This window comes from Camelus dromedarius, chromosome 10, assembly GCF_036321535.1.
Source record: "Camelus dromedarius isolate mCamDro1 chromosome 10, mCamDro1.pat, whole genome shotgun sequence".
Taxonomy (NCBI): domain Eukaryota; kingdom Metazoa; phylum Chordata; class Mammalia; order Artiodactyla; family Camelidae; genus Camelus; species Camelus dromedarius.
In genome coordinates, this window is record NC_087445.1 from 18997469 (window position 1) to 19011701 (window position 14233).

The 14233-nt window shown below is 41.7% G+C and overlaps 1 protein-coding gene across 1 annotated transcript; it reads left to right on the plus strand.

The window, feature by feature from the left end:
- Window positions 1-820: 820 nt before the first annotated feature.
- On the plus strand, window positions 821-1659 carry IFNB1 (interferon beta 1). The gene has a single exon (XM_010988144.2). It carries the CDS (start codon window positions 896-898, stop codon window positions 1454-1456), a length of 561 nt encoding a protein of 186 aa, XP_010986446.1. The 5' UTR covers window positions 821-895; the 3' UTR covers window positions 1457-1659.
- The last annotated feature ends 12574 nt before the right edge of the window (window positions 1660-14233 follow it).

Below are 14233 nucleotides of genomic sequence, written 5' to 3' on the forward strand. Positions count from 1 at the left end.
TGCCTATGAGTGGAAAAATTACACATTTAGATTGTTAGTATGTACAAAATAAAACTACATTGGCCCTCAATAATGGTCACAAAGTCCACCTACAAACATCAACTTTTATACATGGTCCTTGTAACATTCATTTTGCCTTATTAGAGATATTACATAATCTCTAGTTTTCAGTCATATTCTGGATAGTTGAGATAGCCAAATAAAGCAATAAATTATGGCTGATAAAGTTATGTAATATCTTGCTGCTTACGGTTAAGGCCCTACAAAAAAATTCAGATCAACTTAGTTTAACATTATTTTATTTTATTTAATAAAAAAGTATTCTATTTTAGATAGAAAAAAGTAGGTGTCTTTCTAAAAATCACAAACAGCATATATTTATTGTTTTATAATGGTGTAATTGGGAATTAAATCTAATTCTTATGAAAAAGAAAACTCTCTTACAAAGACCTCTCCCCCTACCAAAAAATCTCATACTATGAAAAAAGAAAAAGAAAATCTTTGCCAAACCAAAAACCCCTCTAATAAGCAAGTTCAAATAGTTTGGCTTATTTTTTCTTTAGCATTTAGCAATTCATTGAGACTTTACAAAACATCAGAAATTCTCACAGTTTGTATATCTTTTTTTCCCTCTAACATCTACAAAATAAAATAGTAAGGAGCTTAAAGAAAAAGAGTATTAGAGACCTCTGATTTATTCAAATGACATAGGAAAACTGAAAGGGAGAACTGAAACTGGGAAATTCCTATGAAATACAAAGAGTAGAGGGCCTTTACATCCTGTATAAATAGCCCATGCTCATGAAGAAAGGACATTCGCTCTGCAAACTCTTGAAGCCTTTGCTTCAGCATCTTTGTTCAGGTGGTAGAACAGATCACTATTGCTGTTTTCATCATGATCGACAGGTGCATCCTCCAAATCGCTCTCCTATTGTGTTTCTCCACCACAGCTCTTTCCGTGAACTACAACTTGCTTCGGTACCAACAAAGGAGCAGCAACTTGGCATGTAAGAATCTCCTGCGGCAGATGCCTGGAATCCCTCAGTATTGCCTCAAGGACAGGATGGACTTTGACGTCCCTGAGGAGATTAAGCAACCCCAGCAGTTCCAGAAGGAAGATGCCGTATTGGTCATCTATGAGATGCTCCAGCAGATCTTTGGTATTTTCAGAAGAGATTTCTCAAGCACTGGCTGGAATAAGGCCATCATTGAGGATCTCCTTGTAGAAATCGATGTGCGGATAGACCATGTGGAGACAATCCTGGCGGAAATAATGAAGGAGAAAAACTTCACCAGGGGAGACATGACCATCCTTCACCTAAGGATGTATTACTTAAAGATCGTGCAGTACTTGAAGTCCAAGGAATACAGCGGCTGTGCCTGGACAGTAGTCCAAGCGGAAATCCTCAGGAATTTTTCCTTCCTTAACAGTCTTACAGAATGCCTTCAGGACTGAAGATCTCCCACCTGTGGCTCTGGGAACGGACAATGCTGACAATGATGTCAGGTTCTTCAACCAGCGGTGGCTCTTTAAGTGACTGACAGTCAATGCATTGGACTTGAAAGGACAGTTAAAGACTTCAAGCTTTTTTATTATTATTAATTTATGCATTATTTATTTATTTAAACTTTTACCTTGGGAAATAAATTATTTACAAAGGAAACATCAACATGGAGGTCTTCATTTCAACTTGATTTATGTAACCATCCATATTAAAAATTGCACAGCACCTATTAGATGTTCTTTGGAAAATGAGCCTGCAAATTAGTATGATTTCTGCCCTCTGCCTTCAAGGAATTTAAAATTACAAGGAAGCCATGTGGAATATACAAGGTAAAAGATGACAAGGGGGCCAGGTTTTAGGAAAATAGATGTGGCCTGAGCCTCTTCAGAATTAAAATGGGAGAGGCAGGTAGGTGGCTTTGGAGCTAGAACAAGGGGTGACCACTGCTTCTACTCTGTGCCCCAGGCCCTTTGGCCCTAACGTTAAAATCTGACTGGCTGTCAGGGTAACCAGAAGAATATTTCAGCTCTTGTGCTTGCCCTAAACTCACCCCTATTATCTGAAAGATGCTCTGCTTCCCTCCGCCACCCCCGACAGGATTTAAAAATATTTCTGTACCACTGTCTGCCTCCCCCAACAATCCACCCCCCCTACTCCCACCCCTAGCAAGCCTAAGGGTGAGGAGTCCCAGGCACTTCTGCTAAGTGGCAATCCCTTTGTGGTACGCTTCATGGGATGGCCAAGATCTAAGGGATGGTCTTAGGAGAGCTGGGGGGGGGGGCGGATTCTGTCTCCTTCTGGGACACAGACACTAAGGGGGAGAAAGAATTCTGCTAGACACCCCTGCCATCAGGCTAGGTTTTCTCCCCCTGTTGTTTTTCAGAAAAGTGTGTCTGCTCAGGGTTGCCCGTTCCCTGTTCATACTGAATTCCAGGGCGATCCTATCTGCTCTTCATCTCTGAAGCTACAGACTCTCTAAAGCCAAACCCAAGATAGGTGCAGCAGATTAAGTCGTTTCAGGCCAAGTGGAAAACAGGGAAGCACGAGAGAAAGAGAAAGTCATGTGGGAGAGAGAAGGCACTAAATTATTCCAGGGCTTACCCTGGGAAAATAAAGTTTCCCTAGGAGCTCCTTGGGCACCTGGCCAGCATGGCTGGGGTTCTGTCTTTGTACTGAACCCTTTGGGAACTTGAATTATTACGACTGTCCCTGTCATTAGCAGTTGCCACCCAGTCCGATTTAGTCCTCTTCACAAGCAGCCCTCAGGTAGGTGCAATTTCATTATCGCTTTTCACAGGTCAGAAACTTCAAGTCTCAGAGAGGTTTAGTAACTATGCCCAGGTCACAGAGCTAGTAGGTGGAGGTTTAAAAAGAAGCACAAGGGGAAGAATCATATAAAACATTTTTGTGTTTAGGAGTTTTCCTCTAGGGCAGTGCAGGAGTCTGCATTCCCTTTAAGAGATTCAGTTTTGAGGTGAAATGTTAAGCCAAGAGTTTCAGAAAAGACACTGTTGTGCAGTCAGTGAACTCGGGGGCTCCCCCTTCTGACTCAAGTTGGGAAATGCACCAGCTGTGGGACAAAGAAGTGCCATCCTGGTGGGTCTGCAGGTGTTGTCCTCCCAAACCAGTCAACGTCCCCATAGGACAATTTCCCCTCTCTTCCCAAGAGTCTGTGGCTCCACACCCCAACTCTGCCAAAAGCCCCTCCACAGCCGTGCTTCCTTTTGCCTACGAGTCAAAAACAAGATCAGCACATAGAAATGCAGAGTAATAGGCTCACCTAGAGTAGCCGAGAGGATGCTTGTTAGCTGAGGGAGGCTGAAGAGAGATTCGAGGAGGTGAGCTGCCCAACTGGAAGAAGGCTCGAAGAGCCGACATAATGCGCGAGGAGCGGACATAGAGCAAAGCAGTAGTTTATTGCAGTACAAGTGGGTGGTGCGCATGCGCCTCAAGTGTACGCACTTGACCTTTTAGAATGCTAGTGGCGCATGCGTAGTGTGCATAATGCTTACTCATTCTACTAGTGCATGCATACATTTACCTCTTACCAGGTGTAAGCTATTGTGAACTTTGGCCTGGGCCCCACGGCCTACTTACTTAAGGCTGCCGACAATGCTTAAGAAGTCTCTCTCAGCAATGAGCTCCGACTGCCCACTGCCTTCTCTGGGCCACAGAGTGAAACTGGTCCAGAAGCCCAGAGGCTGGGGCAGCCCTGGAAAGTCCTGCTCTGTGTATGTGTTGGAGGTGGCCGGGGTGGGGGGTAGTGGCCAGAAGGACAGAGGAATGACTTCTTCTCCAGAATAATAAATAACTGTGCCACAGCTGAGCATGTTGGCTCATCCAGAATATCAAAAATTGGTCCATTGTAGAAGATAAATGATAATATTAATTCCAATAAGAATCAGGGAGGCCAACCTCGAACGCCATGTGTGAGTATTTGCACATGCTAAACAGCTATGCTTCATACGAGGTGGCATATCTACACAGATGGCTACATATGAGGAGTAAAGTAATTATTACAGCTGGCATCTGAATACCTCACAAAAAACCACTTGTGGTTTAGAAAAATATCGAATGGGCCTCTTGAGATACAAGGTGAGATTTGAGGTTGTGGGTGTGGCAACACAAAAGACAGTACAGCACCAATAGCACGTTTTTGTGTGTCTGTTTTTGAGGAGGAAAGCGAGAGAAACACACCGGGTAGTCTTGGAGCTGTGATGCGCCCTGGAGTAAGGCAGCAGTGAAAAATTTCTAGTGGGGGCAAATAAAGGACTTTTAAGAACAACTATGTCTCACATGCAGCTTGATGTGGTGAAACTGTCTCCTCCCTCTCCCACAAATCTTCAGTAGAGATGGCTGCCCACACGAAGTCTCCACATGTGTAGACATCATAGGATGTCCAGGATTGAAATAGTATGGGAAAATAAGCAGAGGGGGCTCGACAGCCAGACATGAACCAAATTATGGGGACAGAAGGCAGAGCTATGACGAAAGAGCCACTCCCTGCCCTCTGCAACCTCTAACCTTGGGAATCCAAAGAAACCGTGAAGAGGACACTCTGCTTCCACAGGCTCGAATTAGGGGGTTGAGCAGTTTTATCTAGCTCTTAAGCAGTTAGAAGGCCCTGGTGAACATTTTGATTAACATAAATACATAAATATTGCCTCACCATATGGACATGTGGATATAGGGTAATATCAGTCTACATTTGCATGGTTTGCTTTTTTTTTTTTTTGCAGTTAACAAAGCTGATATTTAGGCACTTTGTGTGTCATTAGGCACTTTTAGGTACTCAGATATATCTGATGCAGAGATTTGTTCATAAAATACTCTTAGGAAAATGAAAAGAACATGCTACAGTCTGGGAGAAAATATTTACAAATATTTTCATCAAAATTCACATATTTGATGAAGGACTTGTGCACAGAATATATTAAAAATATTCTCAAAACTCAACGATAAAAATAGTCAACCCAACAAAAATATGGGTGATAAATTTGAATTAATACTATACCAAAGAAATATGAATAGCAAATAAGTACACGGAAACTCTAAAGCCTTCTTCATGGATTTTTTTGTGGTTTAGATCAGATAATGGAAATGGTTTTTGATTACACAGGAGCCCATTTGGTTACATGAGGACCTACAATAGCCACCCTTTCTGATGAACGTCTACCAGCCATCCTGGTCAAGTTCTGTATGTGACACACTTGACGTCTGCCCAGCACAGAAGGCAGGGCCCTCATTAATACAAAATTCTGTTTTGACTAGTCTGGCTGTGAGACTTAACACAAAGAGCCAGTAGCCGGTAGTGGAGTCGGAATGTGAAGGGCTCCCAGAACCAGACCTTGCCAGTTGCAAGCATTTTCTCTAAATCTATTAGACCAATGCTTAGTGAGCATGAAAAGGAAACTGTTTTATGAACTTATCCTTTTTTTCTCAACATTAATTGTTGCTTTACAAACATCAGTTTAACTGTCTAAAATCTCTTAGAATAGTTTAAAACAATCAAACTCTGAGATTAGAATTTCCAGCAGAGAAATATACTCTTTAATTTAGCAGGACAAAGTTGATTAACTTGTTAATTGACTTGATGGATAGTACTCCAGAATCTTGTTCCCATCAAACAATTACCATCAAATCAGTAAATCTGGCTTCAATTGGCATCCTGTTTCAAAATTCCTGCTTTGCCTTCTAATTCCCTGTGTAGGGCATTTTGGGGAAAGCCAACATGAGTTATTTAAATAACACCCTCCCCCAACAATTAGCCTAGGAAAGAAAAAAATAGACCCCCCCCCTTCAAAAGAGCCTCTTAAGAAAATGAAAAGACCTTCTCCCACAGACTGGGAGAATATAGTTGTAAGTCACAAATATGATGAAGGATTTACACTGATACAGAAAGAATTCTTAAAACTCAATAATAGTGAAACAACCCAACAGAATATAGACAAAAGATTTGAATATACTTCACCAAAGAAGATACACAGATGGCTAATACGACAGGAAAAGATGATCAACATCATTAGTCATTAAGGAAATGCAAAATTAAAGCCACAATGAGACACCACTGCATGCTTATCAGAACGGCTAACATTAAAGACTGACCATATCAAGCATTGGCAAAGATGTAGAGCAACTGAAACTCTCAGACACTGCTGGTGGAATTAAATACAGTACAATCACTTTGGGAAGCCATTTTGCAGTTTCTAAAAAAGGTAAATATACGCCTACCATACGACCTACCCATTCCACTCAGTTATTTACTGAAGAGAAAGGAAAGCATGTTTTATGCACAGAGTCATATATGAATGTTTAAAGGCGCTTTACTTGTAATAACCCCAAATTGGAAACAACTCAAATGCCCATCCTAAATGAATGATTAAAGAAATTGTAGTGTATTGATATAATGGAATACTATTCAACAATAAAAAAAAGAGTGAACCCTGATACACACAACAGCATGGATAAATCTCGAATTAATTATGCTGAATATAAGAAGACAGGCAAAAAATACAGTACATCTTGTATTGTCCCATTTATACAAAATGCTAGAAAGGAAAATTAGTTTGTAATGACAGAAAGCAGATCAGTGGTTACCTGCAGATGGGGGCAGTGGTAGTGAGGAACGAGATGGAAGGAGAAACTACAAAGGGACATGAGGAAACTTTTGAGAGAACATGAATGTGTTTTCTGTGTTGTGTCATGGTTTCAGGAGTATACATGTATGTCACAAACAGTCAAAGTGTTCATTTTAAATATGTACAGTTAATTAGATTTCTATTATACTTCACTAAAGCTCTTAAAAGTATATATGAAAATAAATAAGTAAAATGGAGCCAAAGCATCTTGTATCCCTTTGTCAGAATCCATGTACTTTGACTTCCAAAGATCTCTTAATAAGATTCCAAGATAAGATTAAGTCAATAGGCCCCTAGAAAGGAAAAATTATCTTACAGTTTAAGTTCAACATTGTCAGAAGTTAGATTTTGAGAGTTTTTTTGGTCACATTTGCAATAGTCTTTCATATTTTAAAAGGTTGTCCAAGAAGTTCATCAATATCCTTATGTGCTCAAACTCTGAAAAAGCCCAGAGCACTTTCCACATTGCATCCCTGCACCGGCTGCATTTCCCGTTGTGGAATACGAAGTTCAGTGGACAAAGAAACTATTTTTTTTTCTTTTACTGTGGTAAAAATACATAATATAAAATTTACCATTTTAATTATTTCTAACTGTACAGTTTTGTAGCACTAAGTACATTCAGATAGTTGTGCAACCATCACCGTCATTCCACTCCAGAGCTTTTTTGTCTTCTCCAGCTGAAACTCTGTACATATTAAATGCTAGTTCTCCATTCCAGCCCTACCCTACCTGGCAATCACCGTTCTATTTTCTGTCTCTGTAAATTTGACTACTCTAGGTACCTCGTATAAGTGGACTCACATAGTATTCATCCATCTGTGACTGACTTATTTTCACTTAATATAATGTCTCCAAGTTTCATCCATGTTGTAGCATACATTAGAATTTCTTCTCTTTTTATGGATGAATAATAATCCATTGTATGTATATATCACATTTTGTTTAGCCATTCACCCACTGATGGACATTTGAGTTGCTTCCACCTTTTGGTTATTGTGATTAATGCTGCTATGAACATGGGTGTACAAACATATGTTTGAATCTCAGGTATTTGAATTTTTTTCTAAACCTTTAATTGACTATGGTAAGCTGAATTTATTGCATTAGTTATGTTTTAGACCTCAAGATCTAAGTGAATGGGGGTAATTTAAATAAATACACGGGAAGTGGGTGGGAAGGGACAAACTGGGAGCTCGAGATAAGCAGATACTGACTGGTATATATAAAATAGATAAACAAGTTTATACTGTATAGCACAGGGAAACATATTCAATATCTAGTAGTAGCTTACAGTGAAAAGGAATGTGAAATGAATATATGTATATTCATGACTGAAGAATTGTGCTGTACACCAGAAATTGACACAACATTGTAAACTGGTTATACCTCAATAAAAATAAAAATAAAAAATAAATAAATACACAAGTTTAACCCAGAAGTGGAATTGCTGAATCATATGGTAACTCTAATTTCTTGAGGAACCATCAAGGCAACTATGGTTGTCTTTATAATGCATATATTTGCAATAATAGCATAATGCGAACACAACAGTAACAGCTACATTTCCTAAGGACATTTCGTCCTGCAAGGGACTCTGCTTAAGTGTGTTGTAAATATTTGCCATCTTGTTTAACCTTCCTGAGAGGAAAGTATTTCTCCCTCCTGAGAGGAAATTATTTCTCTCTCCTAAGAGGAAAGTATTACTATCTCCTTTCTACACATAGAAAACCAAGGCTCAGTAAGGTTACATAACTTGCCCAAGTTCACAGTTGGTAAAGAACAAAGACATATTTGGAACCAGAGAACATACTCTTAACTATCTGTAATCATCTACTCCCAAAACGTTCATTTTACCCAACAACACAGCGCTGATCTTGTGATGAAGAGAGGGCACCGCGAGTTCTCTGGCCCAGGGGTTCTAGCTCCTGGCTTTGCTGCAAGTGCTCATGAGGACCTTCCACACGCAGAGGGGCTGCTCCCTTCCCTCAAGAAGTCTGTCTCCCTTCCATGTTCGCCCATTCAGGAAAGCACTTTTCTTTCTTTCTCTAAGGAGAGTGGCAGGAAATTCCCATCTGCTCCCTTGTCAGACTCTACAGAGGCTATTTTCTCTTCAGGTTTTTGGAGGCAACTGTCTGAACCATGAGTCATAGTTTTCCCCAGCAAGGCTGCATTTCCTTGTCTCCACCACCACGATGTTTTTATCCCTGTGCCAGCAAGAAGGCTCTCCTGGCCGTTTCCTTTTCAAGTCTCACACCAGCTGCTTTCCTTACCTCATAGGAAAGTTTAAGGCCTGTGTTGTTCGATGGAAAATATGCCACAAATTTCTCTTTCCCTTCACTTTTTAATTTCTTGGCTCCTTTTCTTTTTTATGAAAACCCAGAGATAAAACAAATAGTTTTCAAAGCAGAAAATGACTTACTAATTCAGAAATACATGAAGTGGAAATCTGCGAATTTGAAAGTCAAAACATTAGAAAGACGTTTACTGCAGTGAAGTGGAGTTTTATAAATCTGAGAGCTCATGTGGTTTCTGACACTTTCTAGCTGTATGATCTTGAACAAGTTATGTAAATTGGAGATAATTATGCCTCACACTCTTGGGGATTGATTGTCCAAGATATATGACTTGGTTTAGCACATGGCCTCACCTATGGAAGATGCTCAGTGTTTAACCTAATTAAAACTGAGTAAAAATTGTAGAAATTTCTCACACAAAATTAAGTGAGCTAAGGAGAACCCTTCCCCAAATCTCATACAAGAGGCAAGTCCTTAGTGACTAGATACTTAATAGCAGTATTGGTCTTATAATGAGATATAAATAAATGTTATTTTTATCAGTCATATTTACAGACATTGGAAAGGATATTTAGCATCTATGATTACAAAGTATAAATCAGGCATTTCTAAAATTCCAATTTCAATATTTCTGTAAATGGCCTCTGGAAAGTTATTTAAGAAGCAAAACAATTGTTTCACAAATCTTTGAAATGTCAAGAAAAACGATGGTTAAAACAGACTGTGGAAAAGGGTGAATAGGAAGAAAAGCCAGTCTTTGTTGATTTCCTGTGATGGGCCTGAACTGGGCTCAGCTGTCTGCATATTACACTGGATACCTGTGGTGGCCTGTCTGGCCTCGGGGCCCACAGCCTAGATAGGGGACTGGGGCCGTGTCCGACTCTGGGAATGGGTCTCTGACTCAGGCTGGGCCACTGAGAGCACTGGTATCGGCATGGCCATAGTGATTGATCAGGAGGAGCTAAGTGACTCAAGCAGAAGCCACGAGAGTGACAAGCAGAACTCCTGCTGAAATGCTGAGGAAATGGGAATCTCTGTCTGCAGTAAAAGATGTCTGGCTCAGTGCAAGCCTGGAACCAGGGCTGCCGCATCAGGCTGCACAGCCTGTGTCCTGCACACCTTTAGATGGGGCCTTTCTCTTGTGAACCTGACATGTCCCACATTGGAAGAAATGTTCAGGAATAAAGCCAACTGACAGGACAGCAGAAGGGAAGGACAGATGAAGACACAGCCTTGAATATATTGTTTCAGCCATGCCTGCAGCTAGGTGAACTTCTAAAATGTTATCTGAGCCTTGAAATAGGGTTGTAGGGGACTGGAAAATAAACTAGAAAGCCATCCACTCCCTCATCGAACTCTCCTGCCTTTGGAAGCACTCCATCTATATGTCCCTTCACCCTGACTTCCGTGAAGGTCTGCAGATGGAGTCTGCCCATCCTTAGAAGTTTGGAGAGGTCCTTGCCTGACTGGCCTCTTCCTTGTTCTTCCGGTGTGAGCTGCTGTTTATGCACTAATCAAAGTCAATGATTTTCGAAGCCTCCTATGACCTCACCACATCAGACGCTGTGCTAGGCCTTGGACTTACATCGACAAGCAAGGTACAGACATTACCCTCAGGAAGCTCATTTTCAAGGAAAGAAACAGATAAGCATATGACTAACAACTGTAGCACGATGCTGAACGTCATTTCAAAATCATGAACAGTTTCCTATAGAAGCCCAGAATTGTTCTGTCTCATAGGGTTTGAGCAGCCTTCACAGGGAAAGTGTTTAAACTTGGATTTGAAGAGAATTTAAAATTTAAAAATGAAAAGAATGGGAGAGGGAGCATTTTAGAAAAGAGCAACCAGAACCAAAGAAAAGAGTTATGCAAACACATGGCCTGTCCAGGGACTGCCACGAAGGACAGCACAGAGTGCTGTGGAGAGAGAAGGAGTGAGAAGGAAATGAAGCTGGAGTCTGAGTTGGGATAGATGCCGAGGGCTGGAGATGTGGTTTTAAGGAGAGGAGTGGACTGGTCAGATCTCTTTAAGACAGGCGACTCTGGTCACAGCTGGAAGGGATGGATTGGTATGGGTTGAGGATGAAGGTCGAGAGGCTACTGAGGGTCTGAGCATGAGGGGATGGTGGCCTGAACTAGGACTGAGAAGGGGTCAGTTTATAGACACATGTGATGGGAATTCAGTTCTGTATAAACCTCTCAGCCTTAGTACACTTTTATCTTCATATTCACAATTTCACTCCAATGTCGCCATCATCACAGAGATGAATTTTTGAAATAACTGAAATTATAATTCTCAGACTGACAAGCAAAAGTTGGTGTTATTAATAACACAGCCCTAAAACCCTAGAACCTCTCCTTAGCTCACAATAAGGCTACTGAGGGGTCTCTAAAAGCAGGGACCATGTACAACTACCTGGGCACGAAATTGCAAGGTATAAATCTATCTCTATACACGATGGAATATTGTTTCTATCTGACTGCATTTCACCTGCTTTTCCTAGGACCACTGAGAAGTGCTTCCCATCAAGGGTGGGTATTGCCAAACTTTTACCTGGTGGGGTAGGGCATGCACCCTGCTCTCTGGCTCATGCAGCAAGGCTATGACAGTTCTACTCAATGTCCCCTCTCTTACCTGCAGATGACTGTCTTTTAACTCTGGTGAAATTCAGACTTTGGTGGCAGGTTGTCTTTTGCTGAAGATGCTGTAACGAAGTATCACGAATTGGGTAGCTTAGAAAAACAGAAATGTACTGTTTCACAGTCTGGAAGGTTATGCCTTTCTGCTAGTTTCCCTGGTCACCAATGAGCTCACCTGACATCAATTCCTCCTTTAACTGATAAATTCCCTTCCCCGCCCCCCCCCCCACCATGTCCTGCCCATCATCCTCTGCCACTAGAAGTTTGAAATCAAGGTGTTGGCAGGGTTGGCTCCTTCCGAGGGCTGTGAAGGAGAATCTGTTCTGTGCCTCTTTCCTAACTTCTGGCAGTGTGTAGAAATCTTTGGTGGTCTGTAGGAATCTTTGGTGTTCCTTGGCTTCTGCTGCATCACCCTGATCTCTGCCTTCATCCCTATAGGCCTTCTCCTGGTGCACATGTGTGTGGTCAGACCAACCAAGATGGCCGTTCTCTTGCTCTCTGCACATCCTCTGCTTGACCAGTGCCTGCTTCCCCGACACCCTACTCACCTGACTGACCTTCCTACATACTTGCCCCAGGCCCCAGCTAATGATGGTTCTAACTTTGGAGCAAAACATCTCCACCATAATAGCTTATCCAAAGGGCAACGAGGGGCACGTTCTTTGGGCTAGTTTCCCTGGTCACTGGTGAGCCCACCTGACATCAGTTCCCCCTTTAACTGCCCTCCCTGCTGCCATGTCCTGCCCACCCTCTGCCGCACACGGCGGAGTGTCGCTCCAGAACTTTCCTTCAAACACATAAGACCCTCCTCCTTCATTAAAATATTGACATCTCTGTCCCAGACTCCCAGCTCTTTCTTCAGTCTAGAAGCTGAGCAAGCAGAAGACTTGTAGGCCTGCGGGCGGCAGCCCACTAGCACGTCTGTATCTGAATTTTTATTTTTAATAAGGATGCCAGTCATATCGGATTGGGGTGCCCACCCCATTCCGTAAGTGACTTCATTCTAACTTAACTAATTACATCTGCAACAACTTTATTTCCAAATAGGTTCACACTCCCAGGTATTGAGGGGTTAAGACTTCAACATTTAAATTAGGTGGGCACCCAGTTCAATACAGAACCCAGAAAAGATGAAACCCCTCTTTGTCGTCTCCCCTAGGTACTACTTTGTGTGGGGTGGGAGGAAGTTTATCAACTTTTCTGTCAGGTTTTTGCCTTGAAAGAGGGTCCCTCCTTCCCACCTCAGCATCCCCCAGCTGCAGTAGACAGGGGCACAGGCAACGTCAAATTTCCTTGAAATGCTGCTATGAAGCCAAGATGAAAACCAGTCAACTAAAATCCCATAACAATCTTCAAAGGCTGTTAAAATCATCTCTTCCATTGTATTTGCTGTAAACTTTACAAATAGTTTAAAAGACAAGAATATATTTGGTGAATGGGCCTCAGAACGGTTGGCCTCTCTGTGGACCTTAGCATCTATTAGGGAGGGAGACAACATTCAATGTCAGCTGCTTCCCCCAGGCTGCAACTTGAACCCTCCTAAAATCCAACACAGTTGAAGCCCATGGATTCATTTGCTACTGTACCCCCAACCCTGAAATGATAAATGCGGTCTGCAAGGGAGATTCATTTTCTTTCTATTTACTTAACTTTGTTCTTATTTCTTAGGGCCTAATAACGTTGGATTTATTAGGCCAAGAGTGCTCAGTTCTCTGGGCTACATTATAATACTTTCCATGATGATCAACCAGGAAGGTTCCATTTGTAAATTGCTTCATCCTAAACCCTTGATTTCACCCAAAGGTCAGTTGTCCTGGGGAAACATGTGTGAAGGAATGTGGTGGACAGTTCCATTCTGTATCCACTGCCTGTACTGGACTTGTTGAGCACAAGGCCTGGCCTACAGTAAGAGCTCAAAAATGGAATCTGGTTTTTTCTCTTTACAGACAATTGCCATCTATTTTTCTCTTGCTGAAATATGGGAGCCTTTATTACAAAGCACCACCATTTTTATGCCAAAGTAGAATTCCTTAAAATTTGCACAAAATCCCAGGTAGCTCAAATATTCTGTTCTATGTCAGTAAAAATAACAGCACAGTTGACTAGCTAAGAAGACAGAACTTAGCATGAAGACATGGCTATCTCGAATATATTTTTAGAGAGACAAAAAATGGGCTGGACCCTTCTCTTGTCTTATGCTGACTCCACGTGCAATAGTTTCTGTTTTCCATCATATAGTTTCACAGACATTGTCGCCTGAACCCAGCCAGCCTCTCACTGGAAATCTCTTTAGGTTTGGTGTCCCACAATGGACTTCTAAGCTGACCCTCACTCGCCATACCCTGGTAGCCCAGCCAAATAAACACCACAATGAAAAAGATGACAGGAACCCAGCATTCTACTTTTAGATGTCTTGTCACAGGCAGCTGTTACCAGTTCCTAATGAGCCTCTCTGTCCCCTCTTCTATCTTGCTTCCCTCGTTGATCATCACTAGAATAGAAAAACACAGGCAATCCACAGGCTGAGTGTTTGAGAGGCACGGAGACAGGACCAAAAACCCCTTTGAAGCTTCTGAACAAGACGATGGACTAGCAAACCGTGGTAACTCCCAAGGACACTTCATCTCACTCATCAATAACACGTTTTCACCAA